Source organism: Stenella coeruleoalba (assembly GCF_951394435.1).
Source record: "Stenella coeruleoalba genome assembly, chromosome: 18".
NCBI lineage: Eukaryota > Metazoa > Chordata > Mammalia > Artiodactyla > Delphinidae > Stenella > Stenella coeruleoalba.
Window position 1 is genome coordinate 55,284,743 of NC_137164.1, and position 17,317 is coordinate 55,302,059.

Genomic DNA, 17,317 nt, shown 5'->3' on the forward strand with positions numbered 1-17,317 from the left:
CATTATTGGATATGTATAGAAAAATATTCCCCCTCAAAAAAAAAATCACCATCAAAATAAAAGAGCCCAAAACAACCCATAAAACTTTGCTCAGCAAAATACATTTTTAACTCATAAAATGGACTGATGACTAGCCATGCAAATGTCCTAAATAAAACCTTTACATTTTTTTTTCACAGTAAACGTACGCTCTGAACTGCCTACCGATCACAAATAATGGCGAAATGGCACTTTCTGATTATACTGTATTTTGTTTATAGAAAGTTTGATACGATGGGATTTATCAGGTAAGAGGGTGGGTGCTGTGAACGTGACGGCGTCCCCAGTCGCGGGAGGGCAGCGTCCCCGGAGCGCGTGGATTCCATGCGAGCCATGCAGCACTTTTTGTTTTCTGCCAGAAGTCAGAGTTAACTTATTTACAATACATTCATGCCTTCGTGCAACTGCCCATCCCTGCGTAGCCAACAGGGAGCCATCGCGCCCCCCCTCCTCACGGGCTAATCCACAGGGGAAAAATAGATACCTATCTCTCTATATAGATGTGGGTATATGTATATATGTGTAGGACCACGGTACCAGCCCCTCTCCCGAGGGGAAGGGCACTGTCTGGTCTCCGAGCAGGGCCCCTGCCGGGGCTTTGTCAAAAGGGGCTGCAGCAAAGAGCGATTTGGCAGGCTCTCCCAGCTCGCCACAGTCTGCTCTTTGTTTCCAGAGGGAGCTAAGGGGTCAGACCCTCTCAGTTGAGCGAGTTCATAGTTATTTATTTATTATGTCCATCAAGGCTTGGGGCGCGCTGGACCTGGGTCTGGGCTCCCCTGACCCCCGGGGATGCCGGCGGAGTGGGGGGAGGGTGGAGGCATCTCCATCCCCCCTCCTCTGCTTTAGCCGGGTTGGGGGTCTTAGTCTGAGAGCGAGTGAGAGCCACAGTCATACACCCTGTGGGCCCCATCTGCGTTGTAAGGCCCATTGTGCCAGTAGGAAGAGTCACAGACTGTCTGTAGGGAATTAATTTCGGACGCCGAGGAGTTGGCGTCCCTTCTCTTAGACCGCTTTCGATTCCTCAGGATAAACACGAGCATGCCCACCACAGTGAAGGCGGAGGTGACAAACACCAGCAGCAGTCCCGGGACCAACACGGAGATGGACACCCTGCTGGTGTCTAAGTAGGAGTTGGAGTGTGTCCCGGTCTCCGCCAACCCAGTGCTGTTTTTACTGTGCGAAGTTAACGTGGGCGAGATCCTCGCGTACAGCTGGGGGCAGATCTCGTCATTGGAGAGGAGCATGAAATCCTTCCTAAAGAAGTTCACTGGCGTCTCGCACTTGAGGTCGCTCATCAGCACTTCGGAACCCAGGCGTTCTGCCCATTGCTTGAAAGGCACAATGGTGCAGGAACACTCCCAAGGGTTTCCGTGCAGGTCTATCTGGATGATGGCGGTTAACTGGTCCAGCACCCCTGCCACCGGAAGGTACATGAAGTAATTGTTGTGCAGGCTGAGTTTAGAGAGCGAGACCCCAGCAAACACGTCCACGGGCAGGGACCTCAGCAAGTTGTTGTTGAGAATGAGGATCCTCAGTTTGGGCATGGCATTGAAGGTGCCAGGAAGGATGAGCTGGATGGCGTTGTACTCCACGTTCAGGTACTCAAGGTTTTGCAGCCCGGCGAATTTCTCCCGGGACAGCGTGTCAAGGTAGTTACTATCCATATACAACCACCTGAGGTCCAAAAGATTCTTAAAAGTGTTGTTCTCTACGGTGGCGATGTTATTGTTGCCCAGATCCAACAGAATGAGATTCTTGTAATCCACAAAGTGCGATTTTCGGATGCTATGGATCTTGTTATCTCGCAGGAAAAGCTCCTGCACGTTGGAAAGCTTGGGCTTCAAATCAGCCAAGCTGCTCACGTTCCGGTTGTTGCAGTTCATCTTTAAACCCGACCCTGGGATGTGGTCGCAGCTGCAGCCCCCAGGGCAGGGCAAGCCGTTGGCTGGGGGTTTGTTTCTGGCGCTGCCGGTAGCTATCGCTGCCGTGGGTCTGATTTTGATCTGCCAGTTGCCTGGGATCTTTGTACCTCCGTTTGGAGCCGACCCTGGGGTGGCATGATCTTCTTGCCCATTTGTCTTGAAAGGAGTTGGCAGGGGGCCAGGAGCGAAGGTCTCTTCTTGGGCAGGGGGAGCCGGGAGACTAGAATCCACTCTGTTTTTCAAAGGACACAAGTCCTGTTCAGTGGTTTCATTGAGGTCTTTGCCCTGCAGCCTGGTGGGGGCTTCGCAGACTACTCGGCCGATCAGGGCATTTTTGGGAATGTTTTCGAGCCATTCTTTCAGGGAGAGCAGATCACAAGTGCAGTCCCATGGGTTATCCTCTAGCAGGATCTCGGCAATGCCAGGGATTTGCTCCAAGACCTCCTCGTAGGGCAGCGTTTTCAGCCTGTTTCCCCGGAGGTCGAGGTGAGTGATGGGCACATATTGGAACACATTGGCAGGTAGGGTGCTGATGAGATTGTCGTTTAAAATGAGTACCTCCAGCTTGTTCAAGTCCTGGAAGGCCCCCGGGTCTATATCCCGTAATAAATTAAAATCAGCCTGGAGGTATTCCAGATCGTCCAGCCCCAGGAAAGTCTGCTTTCGAAAAGATTTGATCTTGTTGTTATTGATGTGCAACCTTTTCACCAGCTGCAGCCCCAGAAAAGCCCCAGGAACGATTTCATGCAAGCCATTATTTTCCATGTGCAAACTAACCGCATTGTAAAAGTTAGCGAACTCATTAGGGAAAAGTCGAGTGAGGGAATTGCCATGCAGAAATAGATGGTAAAACTGGGAAGTCGGGGCGGTGAAACGCTGAAGACTCGTAAAGCCCTTTTTTTCACAGTCTACGTGTAGGTCCCCTTCTATCTCATTGCAGGAACAGATCTTCTCTTTGCAAACGTCCCCTGTAACGTTTCCAGCGGCAAAACAAAGAGACGTCTCCAGCAACAGAATCCAAAGCAGCATTTTTAAAGCGAGCAATTCATCCCCGATCTCATCACAAAGTAACAGCGACCATCCTGCTCTCCACAGACACAATTCAAGTTCATTTAGTGCTCCAATGTCCGAGCCCAGGGAAGGAGAAGAAAAGGGTTTGGGGGGGTGGGGGTGGATTCCTTCCTCCCTAACCCCCCCGCACTGCAACAACCCAGGCGCCAGTCAATAATTATATCTACAAACTATCCAGGCACGTAGTGCAAGGCAAGCAAAAAAAAAAAAAAAAAAAAAAGTAGAAAAAATAACCCCACTCCCCCTCAACCCTTTAAAAATAACGAAAAAGAAGTTAAATATATACATATAAATTAAAAATACACCCTTACAGAATCTCGTCTAGTGTTCCTCACTAACCAGAAAGGGAACAATGCTAGTAATTAGAAGCAAGTGCATGTTAGAGAAACAAGCAGAGGGTTTGCAGCGTAGTACAGGCACACTGCCTGTGCATGGCTGTGCATCGGACTGACCTTGCCTCTGATACAAAGCAGGGTTTTCGGCGGCTTCTGTTGTTGAGGCTGCTGATGGAGTTCTTGCTGTGGCTGCGGGTTGCCCAGGAGTCCCCCCGAGGAGCTGTCCAGCCCCCTCCCGGTGCTGAAATCACGCCCGACCGGACGACTCACGCTGCCGAACCAATGGCGCTGGAAAATTTCCGCAATCGCTGCGTTTTGTGGCTGTCCATCGTTTCTCTTTCCTCCCCTTCGCTTCTCTTCAGCTTTTTTTTCTGGTCTCCGACTCTCGGTTACTAGCTCTTCTTTTCTTGTTCTCCTTCTCTTTCTTCTGCTCTTTCGGAATTACGTGGAGGGGGCGGAGGGGGGGGGGCGAGTTGTCTGAGGGAGGGAGAGAGCGTGAGAATGGGGAGGGAGGAAGAAGAGAGTTGCTAAGAAGCTCTGCTCGTTCCAGCCTGGTGCACTCTGAAAGATCTGACACCCTCTGCTGATCTGCAGTAGCAAAAATCCATCTGGTGAGGGAATGCTGAAGGAAAAAAAAGTCAATCCACGTACAGGGCAAGCGTTAAAAATGTGGGCATTAAAGGCTGTCGATCCACATAGACGTTTTTTTAAAAGGATTGTTTAATTCTTTTTGCGTGCTGAAAACTTTACCCTTTCCTTTCCTTAACGACCTCACAGCACCCACTAGCTCCAGCGTTTGGAAAGAGTGCTTTTAAAACATTTATTTCCCGATGGCTTGAATAAAATTAGTGTCAGGGTGTCAAGCGAACAGCAATTTGAGGTAATTATACTGCACGCCATTTTCATCGGTGCTTTAAATGCATTTCTTCGGTCTCTGCAGTACAATGTTTTATGCTATTTGATGTCTTTGAAACCTTTTTTGTTTGTTTGTTTCCTTTTTAACATGTTTGAAAGTAGCTATTTGGAACATATATGCATATCATATATATTTTATACAATACAATTGGGTATGAATTTTTTTGCTGCTAGGTATGTAATTTAGGCAAATACTTTTTAAAACTTGGTATAGAATTTTAGTCAACTTGGTCATTGAGAGTTAGGTTTCTCTGATGATATTTCTTGAATGTTACTTAAGTCTGCATGATGAAAACACAGTGCACGCTTTCGTCTTTGATTCCAGACCCAAAATCCTTCACTGGGAACCGGAAAAGGAGGGAGGGGGCAGGGAAAAATCCCAGTATGATTCGTGAGCGCTCTTAAAAACCCACTGGCAGACTCCTGTGTGCACACCACACACACACACACACGCACGCACACAGGCTCACCCTCACACTCTCATACACACGAAGTTTCTGCATCCATTTGGACGAATTTAAAATGCATACAAGTAAATAACCGGTTGCATTTTGCTAGGGGGAGATAGAAATCTCTAGTCCCTAAGGCTCTGTGCGAACCTTATCTACAGGTAGTGGCCAGTTTCTCTTTGCCGGCTCAATGGTGCTGCCAGAGCACAGTGCTCAGGCTTTTCCCAGGGAAGTAATTGCTGGGTTCTTCAAACTTGGATGGAGCTTATAAAAACCAAGTTCTACTAACATCTGGGATGGGAGAGAATGTGACAATGCAGCTTCTCTGGAAGGCCGTTTTGCTGACTTAGAGTCAACACCTTTTCCATCAATACTTCTAAAAATTGTGTGCATTATTTTAGTGTTTGGAATTTACAGGACTTAAAAAAAATGTTGTTTGGTCCTTTCTTCAGTCTAAGCAGAGATCATATGTTCACATCAGTTTCCCTTTTAATTAGGTCTTACACAAGTTGGACAGTTGTTACAAGCCTGATAATAAGCTGCGTAAAAGATCAAATATTCAAGGATTGTGTATTTGGAAAAGGTTAAAGAGTGAAAGATTTATGGGGAGGAATGGGGTTGGGAAAATTCAGGGAAATGTAGAGGAGATTTCTTATTCCAGGTCCAGAAGCTTATTACTGGGGAGGGGCAGATTTCTTATCTATATATAATATTTTCATATAATCAAATGTTGTGTTGTCATCTTCTGGTGAAATTCAGTGGAGGGTCGTGGATGAGGGTTCAGCTCAGAATGGTGTGTGTGTGTACGCGTGCATGTGTGTGTGTGTGTGTGTGTGTGTGTGTGTGTGTGTGTGTGAGAGAGAGAGAGACAGAGACAGAGACAGAGAGACAGAGAGACAGATTGAAAGGTCTTTTTCAGACAACCTATTATACTTTTAAAATCAATCCTGTTCTTATTTAATTTAACCTATTACCACATGCAGGAAGAGGGAAGAGAGCTTAATCCATTTGAAACCGTTTCACGAAAATAATGCTATGTAGTTGAGAACTGCCCATGTGGAGGAAGAGTTAAACTGGGGGGAAGGATATTTCTGTTCCTTTGTAATAGGACTCAGATCTGAAACTTCTTGGCCCCAGAAACCACACTGAGAGAGGAGGGCAGACTCATGCAGTGTCTGTGGCAAGACTGGAGGAGAGACAGAAAAATGCTGGCTGTTTAGGAAGAAAAATATTGATGGTAATCATCTAAAATCACACCTTTAAGCTTAATTGGTTATTTATTTATTCAACTTGCTGAATAAATACTTTATGTGAAGAGACCCAAAGAATGTATTGAAGCTGACTTTAAATTAACAGAATTGGGGTAACAAGCAATTGATATTAAGATTTCATTCCCCCACTCCCACCCATTAAATGCTGTATCTTTCTCTCCTGATTGCTTCTTTCCTCTCAAAGCCAATCACATTAGAAAATTTATGGACAGGATTTTCCTATTTCAATATGTTACAAAAATTTTTTCTACCATCCTCAAATAGTTTATTATCTCTGCACTGTAAAAAAAGGATGTGGTATTGCCTAGATGAACAGCCAAACCTCAGAAGAAAACATTAAGGTTGTATCACCTCTATGAAGATATCCACTACCAATTTGTAAGCAAAAAATTGTCACACACGTATAGTTCTATGGAAGATGCACCCTTGTTAACAAAACTCTTCTTAAAGTAATTATTTTGATAATAAGTACATTTCAGAGGAACAAAGCAGCTTAGAAAAGTATACCCACCCCTCCAAAGGCTAACTCTTCAAGTACAGCAGTACATTTCTTGGTGGGAAGTAAAAACAATATGGGAATGTGTATGTGACCTAAACTTTTCTAACACCTTAGGGGAACATTTCTTAGGCATGAACTTTTCTTAAAAGGGTTCTACTATATCTATTTGAGGTCAAGTGAACTACTTCAATTGCTTTGCCTCTTATAACAGATGATCTCAGGAGCTAGAGATAAAGGACACTCCAGAGGATGATGAGAATTGGTAATATTTGCTCGGGGCTGTAGCTTCATTTTTATGCTATGGCCAGAAGTATTTCAATTGCATCGTTAAATGTTCATTTTTTCTTATTCTTCCTCAAACAGGTTCATCTCTCAAGTGACACAAGTAACATGTAAATATCATAAAGTCATTCAGATTAAGAAAGAGGTCATCAGTTGATAATCTATTTTTTGCAAATGACATAAAATTTCCAGATATTTCCATATGTTCCCTGCATATTTAAGATGAAAAAGTAGAATTTATAGCAAACATTAATTTTTATATCTTTTTATTCTTCAGTATTTAATACTCACAATAATTTTTAAAGTATTCAATTTTGATTTTTAATTATGAAAGTAATATATTTTTAAGAAATACAAAATTATATATAAGAAGTTCATCTTCAGTCTTTCCTCATCCACACTACTTTTTATTCCAGAGAGAAATACTGATAACTTGTTGGTGTATAGTGATACAATTATCCTAGTTTATAAATATGGAAACAGAAATTGAGGAATATTGAGTTATACACCAAGATTAAATAATATCTGTTGACTTTTCGAAAGATAGCAGAGCTATAATCTCATGAGCCAAACTTTTACTCTCAGTCCTAAATCCCTATTTATTCTAAATATGCAAGGCTGTTACCTTGATTAAGCTCTCCCTGGATCAGTTTCCTTACTAGTAAATTAAATCATTGGAGTTTGTGGATTTTTTATTCTCTTCAAATTCTTTTTTTCCGAATCTAACACTTTTAAAAAATAATTTCACAAAAGCTCTAGTGTCTTGACTCCTTACACTTTTCACATTTGGATTTAGGATATTTTGTTCATGTGTCTGCATATTCACTAGGGCTTGAAGCCAAGAGTAAATGTAACAGCTACTGTAGAATAGAATTCACTAGTTCTGAGTTTAATCTACTACTATGCTTTCCTATGTTTCATAAGATAAAGGAGTTGTTGGAATTCTTCCTTCTGATAACAACTGTAAACTAAGAGACAAGAACATGAATCAATTATACCTGTAAACTAATATGTTTTGAATATACCATTTCCCCCATTTTCTTTTTGTAGATTGCAAATAACATTCTAGGAATAGAATGCCAAGATAATTATCACATTAGATGACTTCTAAAAGGCAAAACAATAAAATTTTAAAAGAATATTTCTTATTTTTAATCTTCCAACTTCCTTTTTTAAAAATTTTTATTGGAGTATAGTTGATTTACAATGTTGTGTTAGGTTCAGGTGTACAGCAAAGTGCATCAGTTATACATATACATATATCCACTCTTTTTTTTTTTTAGATTATTTTCCTCTATAGGCCATTACAGAGTATTGAGTAGCATTCCCTGTGCTATACAGCAGGTTCTTATTAGTTATCTATTTTACATATAGTAGTGTGTATATGTCAATCCCAATCTCCCAATTTATCCCTGCCCTGACTTTTCCCCTGGTAACCATAAGTTTGTCTTCTACATCTGTGACTCTACTTCTGTTTTGTAAATAAGTTCATTTGTACCCTCTTTTTTATATTCCACATATAAGCAATATCATATGATCTGTGTCTTTCTGTGTCTGACTTACTTCACTCAGTATTACAATCTCTAGGTCCATCCATATCACTACAAATGGCATTATTTTGTAAAAATACTTCTTTTATAGTAAGTTGATTTTCATAATGTACCTACTTTTATTTATCATCAAATAAACAGCAAACTCAGTAGAACATATCAAAATACCTTTCCCGTTTTTACTTTGTGTCCTGAAGTATCATTTTCTCATGTTCATATCGCTTTAAATTTATACTGCTTTGTGTCTTAAGTTCAACCATCTTGGAGTGGAACCTATTTTCTCATTAAGCCCATTTGTCTAATAAAACTCATATGAGTCACTGTTTTGGACTTATTGAGAAGAATATTGATCAAAACTATAAATTTATATGTAAGAAAATCTTAGTTTATTCCTTTTACTATACTACACTATACCATACTGAAATAAGGATATATATTTGTACAGTTGTTTATTATATTAATTGGCGCTTAAGTATATGCTGTTAAGAACTTATTCTACTCTTTAAAAAATATCCTACAAGACCATGCAGATAATCACATACAGCAAAAGAGCTCTGTTTTTGTTTCCTACAAAGTATGTATTATAATTTTTAAGATAAAGAAATACATATTACTTGTTTAGGTTTTGGAAAATATTGAGAGTAACAAGAACAAAATTAAAATCACAGAGTTTCAGCACTCAGAAATTAATCTGTGAACATACAACCATATATTTTGTAATACACTTTTTGCACTTAACACTTATTTGTGAAAATGCTCAATGTTAATAAACACCCATTACTATATTATGTTAGGGGCTGAATTCCTTTGCATGACATAAAATAATCATTGAACTAATTCCACATTGTTGGAGATTTAGTTCTTTCTAAAAATTTTGCTCTCACAATGCTGCAAAGAACAAGCTTGTACATAAGTCACTGTAAACATCATTATCTATCTTCTTATTACAGATCCCTAGCAGTTGAATTCCCAGGTCAAAGTGTAGGAAAAATGGGATACAAATTGACAAATTGCCTACACAAAATTTTTGCCAATTTATACTCCATGAGCAGTAGATGAAATTTGCCATTCCCCTAAATCCCTACCAACAGTATTTATTATCATTTAAAATATTTCCCACTAGTTCAGTACTTTTAAAGTGAAGCCAATGTTGACCTTATTACTTGAGCAAATTCATTTCAATTTCTAATTATTTATTGAGTACATCGTTTGCCTTCTTCATTCCTATTCAACTTTTAAGATATAATTTTTACTTAACATCACTTCGGTGAGTCCTTTCCATACCAAGCCACCTATGCATCTCAATCCCTTTCACCTTAATACCATCAATAGAATAACTGCTAAATTATGTTTTTAAAAAATTATTTGTTTGAAGCTTTGATTTCTCACTAGAGTGTGACATTCTTGAGGGCAGAGATCAAATCCTTTTATCTTTTTATATCTGTCACCTAGCAGAGTCCTGGGCCCATTATGTGGTGTGATGTACATAGACTAACAGTGAAATAAGGTGATATGTGAGTTAGTGATAAATTGAGTGGGGGCAGATCACAGGAGTTAGAAAGCTCAGAGACAGGATTAATTCACAAACTAGGAACTTGGGAAAGAGACACAATCTATGTAGACTTTTAAGTTCCACGTTTTCTATGCATTATGTGCACTTGATATATTTTCTCCTGTGTTATCATGCATATATTTATAAAATTATTTTTCTTCTCCAAAAAATGAGTTTCTAACCTACATTTTGTATATCCCTTAGGAGTTAGTACAGTACCATGCACCTGGTTGACAACCAATAAATATGTGATGATGCTAATGATAGGGATGAACTGTTACTTTTGCAAGAGGAAGTAGATTGTGAAATTAACTGTTGTGAATATAAAAGATTTGAAAATCAGAAAATCTAAAGACCCGGTGAGTTTACCTCTTCACCTTATTGACTGGACTGTTTTAAAATGCATAAAAAAATATTATTTGTTATTGCATTTGTCTTTTGGGGGATGAGGCAAGTTTTTAAAGAGGCTAAATTGTCTTCCTTACTTCTTTTATTAATAAAAATATCTCATATTAAAAAATCTCTCTGTGCACTAGCTGTATTATTATCTTTGTCATGTACATTACTATGTCTTCCTTGGGTCTTATTTCAGGCCAAAATTTGACTCTCTTTTTTGAGAGTGTTCATGTGACGTGAAGATAACGCAACAATTTTAAAATGTATGACACCCATACTCTGTTTCAACAGTTTTCAAGAAAGGTAGATTTTAATATCATTTATTTATTTATCTTTACGTGTCCACAGAAGCCACACACAAACATTCATACACCGCAAGCATCGTTTAATATGTCATATAATACCTACCCTGTGTAAGATACCAGAATACAAAAATGTAAGATGGCCAATGTCACCATTTGCATTTTCATTCTTGTCTGCAGTATCTTGAAGAGGAGGAATAAATCTCCAAATCACATGCACTCTTGGAGGCCAGGTAGAGTGATGTATTTAACAGAGGTAGATGGCTTTTTGTGATGGCCATTAAATCACATCTTGTGGATGGCTAATACCTAACCAGCTGGGGATAAAGTTCCACACCATCTCTTTTAGATTTCTGCACAAGCACTATGTACTAGCAACTAATTTTTATTTCAACACTATGAAAAATGGAAATCCTATCGGGCACTTTGAATTACCCAAGGAAAAAGATTAAATACTATCTGTTATAGTAGAAAACATGTCATTTTCTAATCAGTTGGAATTGTCAGCTCTTACATTTATGGTAACTATTGGGTTGTGAAAAAGCGTTATCTCACATGAGCAGTAACCTGGAGCTTTGAACATATCGAGGACTTTGGCATCAAACTCAGAAAATCATAGTTTTCTGTACACTGTGTTTATGGGGGACTCTTAATTCGTAACACTGGTCAGTTTCTTTTAAGTCTTGTTGGGAGATAACCTACACTTACCAGCATCAACGATAAAAACTTTAGCCCTCCATTTTCCCAGATCTCATGGTGGCTCTAGCAGACTGTTTGACTTGGCCTGCCTATTAGACTCACATGTCTGGATTTTGAAATTAGACCTAGTGACATGTGGAAAGAGAAACAGAAGGATTTCCACTAGCAGTGGTAGTGCTGGCAGCAAGGAGGATATGCAGCACAGCTCTGATAGGGAACCTGTGTTCAGGATCCCCTGCTGAGGGTGGGGTTGATGCAAACTGTTGTGCTGCTGGTCAGAACACTGGCAACACCACCCTCAGCACAGGATGCTGCGTGGTGGCAAGACTTCAACGGATTCTGACAGTGGGGCCACTTTTGTTTCTGTCCATCTACCCAACGTGGTTGGCTTTTCCAGAGACTTTGGGAGCTACTCAGTTTTCTCTCTCTAAATGTCTTTTTCTGTGTGAATAAATCAGGAAATCTGACGGATCTGAAATGTGAGTAAAGTGAACGTAACATTCTGGTTTTCCTAGAAAAGTCCTGGTTTATGCTGCTTTTTCCAGTAGTAAATATACACAGCACACAACTTCACTTTCCCAAGTGTCCTGATCCATACAATAAATATGGTCAACCCAACAAAGAAGCCATTTCTCCCCTTGGAAATCTGTAAATTAAATGACATAAATAGGGTACTAGCCAGTATACTCTAGATAGATTTAAAAGTGGGATAAAAACCCCACAAATTTTCAATTCACAGATTCTAGTTAGCCTGTTCCTATAGCTAGTATTTGGACATAAATCATTCGTGCCTGGAGCTGTACAAGTAACAGATCTCCTGCTCCACAGTAGGTGTAACTTGGGCAGCATTCATATCTGTGATAAGAATAAAAGGGCACAGCATACTTAAGCTCTTGGTGGTTATTGTTGTTGTTGAAGTAAGTGTACATAAGCTTGAACAGTTGAATGTTAGAAAATTAACTAAATAATTAGTATTTTAAGGAAAAATTCTAGAAACCAAGGAAGGAGAGAGAATTGAAAAAAATTTTGGTTATACTCGGTTAAGTACCAATTTTTACAGAGTTGTAAGGGATGTAAGGGACTCTGAAGGCCTGATATGATGTAAATCCTTAGTACAATCGTCAATGGCTTTTTGAAAAACAGTGTACGTCTCCTATTGTTAAACTCTGCACATGTCTGAGAATTTATTTTTCTATATTCCTTGTCAAAATGTAAGGGGATCCATATCAACTTTTATACTTAGAACTTTTAAAATTAATTGTTGTCTTAGACTGGCTTTTAGGTTTGGGAATTATGATGCTCAGGGCACATAGCAATTGAACATCTTCCCCACCACAGGGTTTATTTTGAAACTTGACCTCACAATGATGTTATTGAAGAGGTAATTCTGCATGGAACATTCTGAAAAAATAGCTTATTTTTGAGAACATAAGATTCTCCATACATATTAATGAACAATTCATATTTTTGTCTGTCTTTATAATATTATCTGCCTTTTTTTTTTTTTTTTTTTTACATATTCTACCTTTTTCTAACATGGCACAGCTTGAAATTGTCAACCTAAAAAAACCATTGACTGGACTAGAAAATATATGGAATATATGCATGGGATATTTCAAATATAATGAAAGCTTTTGAATAACATCTGATACTAATAAAGAAAATTCACTAGTTTAATAGCTATGTTAAAAACAATTGTGGGGGCTTCCCTGGTGGCGCAGTGGTTGAGAGTTCGTCTGCCGAGGCAGGGGACACAGGTTCGTGCCCCAGTCCAGGAGGATCCCACATGCCGCGGAGCGGCTGGGCCCGTGAGCCATGGCCGCTGGGCCTGCGCGTCCAGAGCCTGTGCTCCGCAACGGGAGAGGCCACAACAGTGAGAGGCCCGCGTACCGTAAAAAAAACAAAAAAACAAAAAAGAACAATTGTGTTAAATGGGTACCAGATTTTCATTCTAAACCTCATACAGTTACTTGTTGTTTTTCTTAAATGAAGTTTTTTTGTATAATAGGTTTTAATTAAGGGGGGGGAAATTTAGCAAAAGTTTATTTTACAGTAACTTTCTAAAATGCCTCTAAACAAGGCCATTTTCACATGTCGTTTTAATTGACCTCATAGTACTTGAATCTAGTTGAATTTAGTTTATCGAGTAGCTTATTTGTAATGCTTATGAAATTCACTTCTTTGAATTTTTATTTGTTAGCATACAACCTTCATAAAAATACTTGTCATTGAAAAACATGGCTACCACAAATTGCAAATATTGTTACTTTGATTTAAAAATTAAGTAGACACAATAATAAAAACAAATACACAATACAAATTTCCTTATACTCTAATGCTTTTCATCTTTAATACTGTGTTTGAGATGTACTATTTTAATATACTCTTCCACAATTTTTTTTTACTAATTTGAATTTGAAAATATTTCTTAATTATTCTCAAATATTCCACCCTTTCTGAAATTGGAAATAATAAATTAAAACATAAAACATCAAAACCCAGTAATTTTGCTCTTACTTTTAATCTTTTTATCTACTTCTTCTAAACTAATCTAAAAATAAGTAGTGATAATAGCATATTTAAAATTTTCATAACTGTAATTGTTTTAAGCTCTCTTATAATAAAAGAACACCATGAGGAAACTCTCTAGAAGATGATTATTTACTGCAGCATTACTACTATTTCATTCGCAATTTTACCAGTTTAGCCAAGTTTTGCCTTTTGCTTGATCAATTAACTCTATGTAAACCATTTTTATGTCTTCAAATGATAAATAACTGGGTTCATACCATTGTTTCTCAAACCTTTTATGTTTTCTACTTATCACTTCCCATGCCAAGAGACTTTTAGAGACTTTTTTTCCCCCTAATCTTCCACCCATAAAATTTCATACAAGAAATATACTGTATATCATATATGCGCTATGGCCCTTTGGAGGTTTACAAACCATTGTAATATCTAATATTCTGCTGCTCCAAGCCAGCTTTTTCCCTTTGTGGGTGATATCGCCCTCACTGAAAACGTGTGATCTATTCCCACAGAGTTTACTACTAGTTTAATAACATATTTACAATTCATGATACTGCTGAAGGAAGACTTGCTGAAATAGTCACCACCAGCACATAAAATGTCAATAGCATTAGAAGATAACATAAAACAGTTTGTCTCTGAGGTGGTCTTGAAAAATCAAAATCAAATGTCCTATTTCAATAGGATGTTTCTAAGGTAAATCAACCGGACGCAAAATCTTATTTCCATAAATTATAGTTCTGCTCACAGCACTTAAACATCTGCAAACATGTCAGTCAACAGACATGTTGAAATGCTCTCCCAATCTATGTTAAGAGAAGACATTTTTTTTTTTTATCTGAGGCTCATTCATCTGAGGCTTATTACAACTAGTATCAGCACACATGCCTCTGGCAAATGGTTTGCTGCACTGTGCTTGTCCTGCTGTCAATCTCAATTGCCCAGTGTCAGGAGTTGTACGCTTGGCCGACCCCAGTACGTTTGAGCTGGACTCTCTCCCTCACCAATGGGGTGAAGAGGAAGGGGGCGAAACAATGGGAGAATAAACAGCCTTGTCTGAAAATCTAATTTCAAATTACAACCAACTAAAACACAAAGCCGTGTATATCAATAGGATGTGTAAATAGTCGTAGCTTATTGCTTATTTTGCATAATAAAATAAAAAATGATTATGACTATATATCACTATTATTTAGTAAATGGTTATTAAATTACTTTGCTTTACATGTTTAAAATGTCTAAGCACAGAAATATAAACAAATTAGAGGCTTTTGTTAATATGGTATCAAGTTTTACTCTAATCTTTGCCTCTAGATTCTTGGCATTCTGTTCTATTTGAGGTCATGTCACTGCCTTTTCTGAGGCTATGCAGAAGTAGTATACAATTGGTGTTATTTATATAAATATGAGATTTTCAGATTTTGATCATGATGAAAGCATTTTGTTTCATGAAGATCAAAATCCAATGACACAACACAGAATCAAAGGCAGCTTCACCAAAATTTTAGTTATTTTCCTAGGATAACACATCTATTCAGATTTGAACTTTCACACATTAGCTACATCTTCCCAGTGGATCTATTATTGAACAAAATAATTGTTGCAGTTCAGTGCCCAGGAAGAGTAAACATACTTCTAGTGCACTTTTAAAATTTCCCATGTGTGTATATCAAATATGGTAATGTGGAAGAACTCGCTATATTCCAAAAATGGGAGCTGCTTTGGCTACATTTTCCACTTCTTGAAAAAAGGGACTGGGTCATGTTTTTCTTTGTATTTCTAGCATCTGGCAGAGGGCCTGGCACAGTGCAGCTGCACAGAATTAAGGAATTAATTAATAGCATGTTTGGTTTCACAAAGGATTTAAGGTAGTTTATACAGGAAATATACACAATAACAAAATTTAGATATAGACGTATTTTTAGGGAGAATTCAATTTGGAAAAGGCCATCAGGACTGTAAGGTTTTCAGTCATTTTAATTTGGTTACACATTTGCTCCTGAGCGTTATGGTATCTGAAACAAAATGGGTAATAACACTTTTCCTAGTTTATAAAGGCATGACTATAGGTAAGGTGTATTCCACATTTGCGAAATTACTCACGGTACGTCAAACTCATAGAATTCCTGTGATGTTTTCTCTTTCTACACTCTTCTAGTAAGAAAAGCATAATTCAAAAAAATGTACTTTCATGTTATTAATCACCACGTCTTATGCTCTGTCCTGTTAATCAAACATAACTTACCATTCAATAGTGTACTTCCACTTATAAGTAGGTCCACTGGGTGCAGGATATATATGTATATATTTTTTGCGGTACGTGGTCCTCTCACTGTTGTGGCCTCTCCCGTTGTGGAGCACAGGCTCCGGACGCGCAGGCTCAGCGGCCATGGCTCACGCGCCCAGCCGCTCTGCAGCATGTGGGATCTTCCCGGACCGGGGCACGAACCCGCGTGCCCTGCATTGGCAGGCAGACTCTCAACCACTGCGCCACCAGGGAAGCCCAGTGCAGATATTTTTAAACATCCATGAGTGCGTGGCCAAATTCTGAAAGTAAGTTACTATATTGGGAGTTACTTTATAATATGGGGAGGTAACTATAGTTTCCTTAAGAAAACCAATTTTTTTTCAGAAGTACTGAATATAAGTGCATATTTTCAATGTAGGTTTTCATATAGAAGAAACTGAGAAATGTCAATATTTTGGATAACAGAATAACTCCTTAGAGCAAATAAAGGAATGAGTTTTAAAGGCTGTTCCTATAATAATCTTTTGGTGAAATAGCAACACTGCATTCAAATAATTTGGTAGGGTGCTGAGACTGAATAATCTACATACAAACTCCTTGATTGTATGGCTTAATCCATGTTTAAATCCTTAATTGTCTGCAAATATAAAAGGATTCCATATGCTTCATAAACTCTTTCAAAGTAACATTATGGTATATGTTAGTCTGCTTCCTGTCAAAGGTTAAGAAGCTTAAAAATGCTTATGACTGGGCTTCCCTGGTAGCGCAGTGGTTGAGAGTCCGCCTGCCGATGCTAGGGGACACGGGTTCGTGCCTCGGTCCGGGAAGATCCCACGGAGCGGCTGGGCCCATGAGCCATGGCCGCTGAGCCTGCGCGTCCGGAGCCTGTGCTCCGCAGCGGGAGAGGCCACAGCGGTGAGGGGCCCACGTACCACAAAAAAAATAAATAAAAAATAAAAATCTGATTTTGTGTGCTGCCATCATAATGGCCTCTCATTAGAGCAATGATAGAGTTTTTGCCTCATTCTCCTCACTCTTAAGAGGGAAGATATTGTCATTTTGAATTGATCCAGAGGCAAAAGGAGTTACCAAGAGCACAATCTGGAAAGTAAGCTCCATGAGAAGAGGGATCTTGTTGTTCTCAATATTGGTTGCCTCCCATACCCAGCCCGGTGTCAAGCACAGAAGTGAAATAAATTTTATGCAATAAATATTTGTTGATTCGATGAATGACTATAATAATTTTATCTCTACAACT

General features: G+C 39.0%; 1 protein-coding gene across 1 annotated transcript; it reads right to left on the minus strand.

Annotated features, from left to right (window-relative positions):
• Positions 1–899: 899 nt before the first annotated feature.
• Positions 900–2,990, minus strand: SLITRK1 (SLIT and NTRK like family member 1; the record flags this gene model as incomplete). The annotated part of the gene is made up of 1 exon (XM_079903266.1): positions 900–2,990. The coding sequence occupies one exon, from the start codon at positions 2,988–2,990 to the stop codon at positions 900–902; it is 2,091 nt and encodes a 696-aa protein (XP_079759392.1).
• Positions 2,991–17,317: the final 14,327 nt, after the last annotated feature.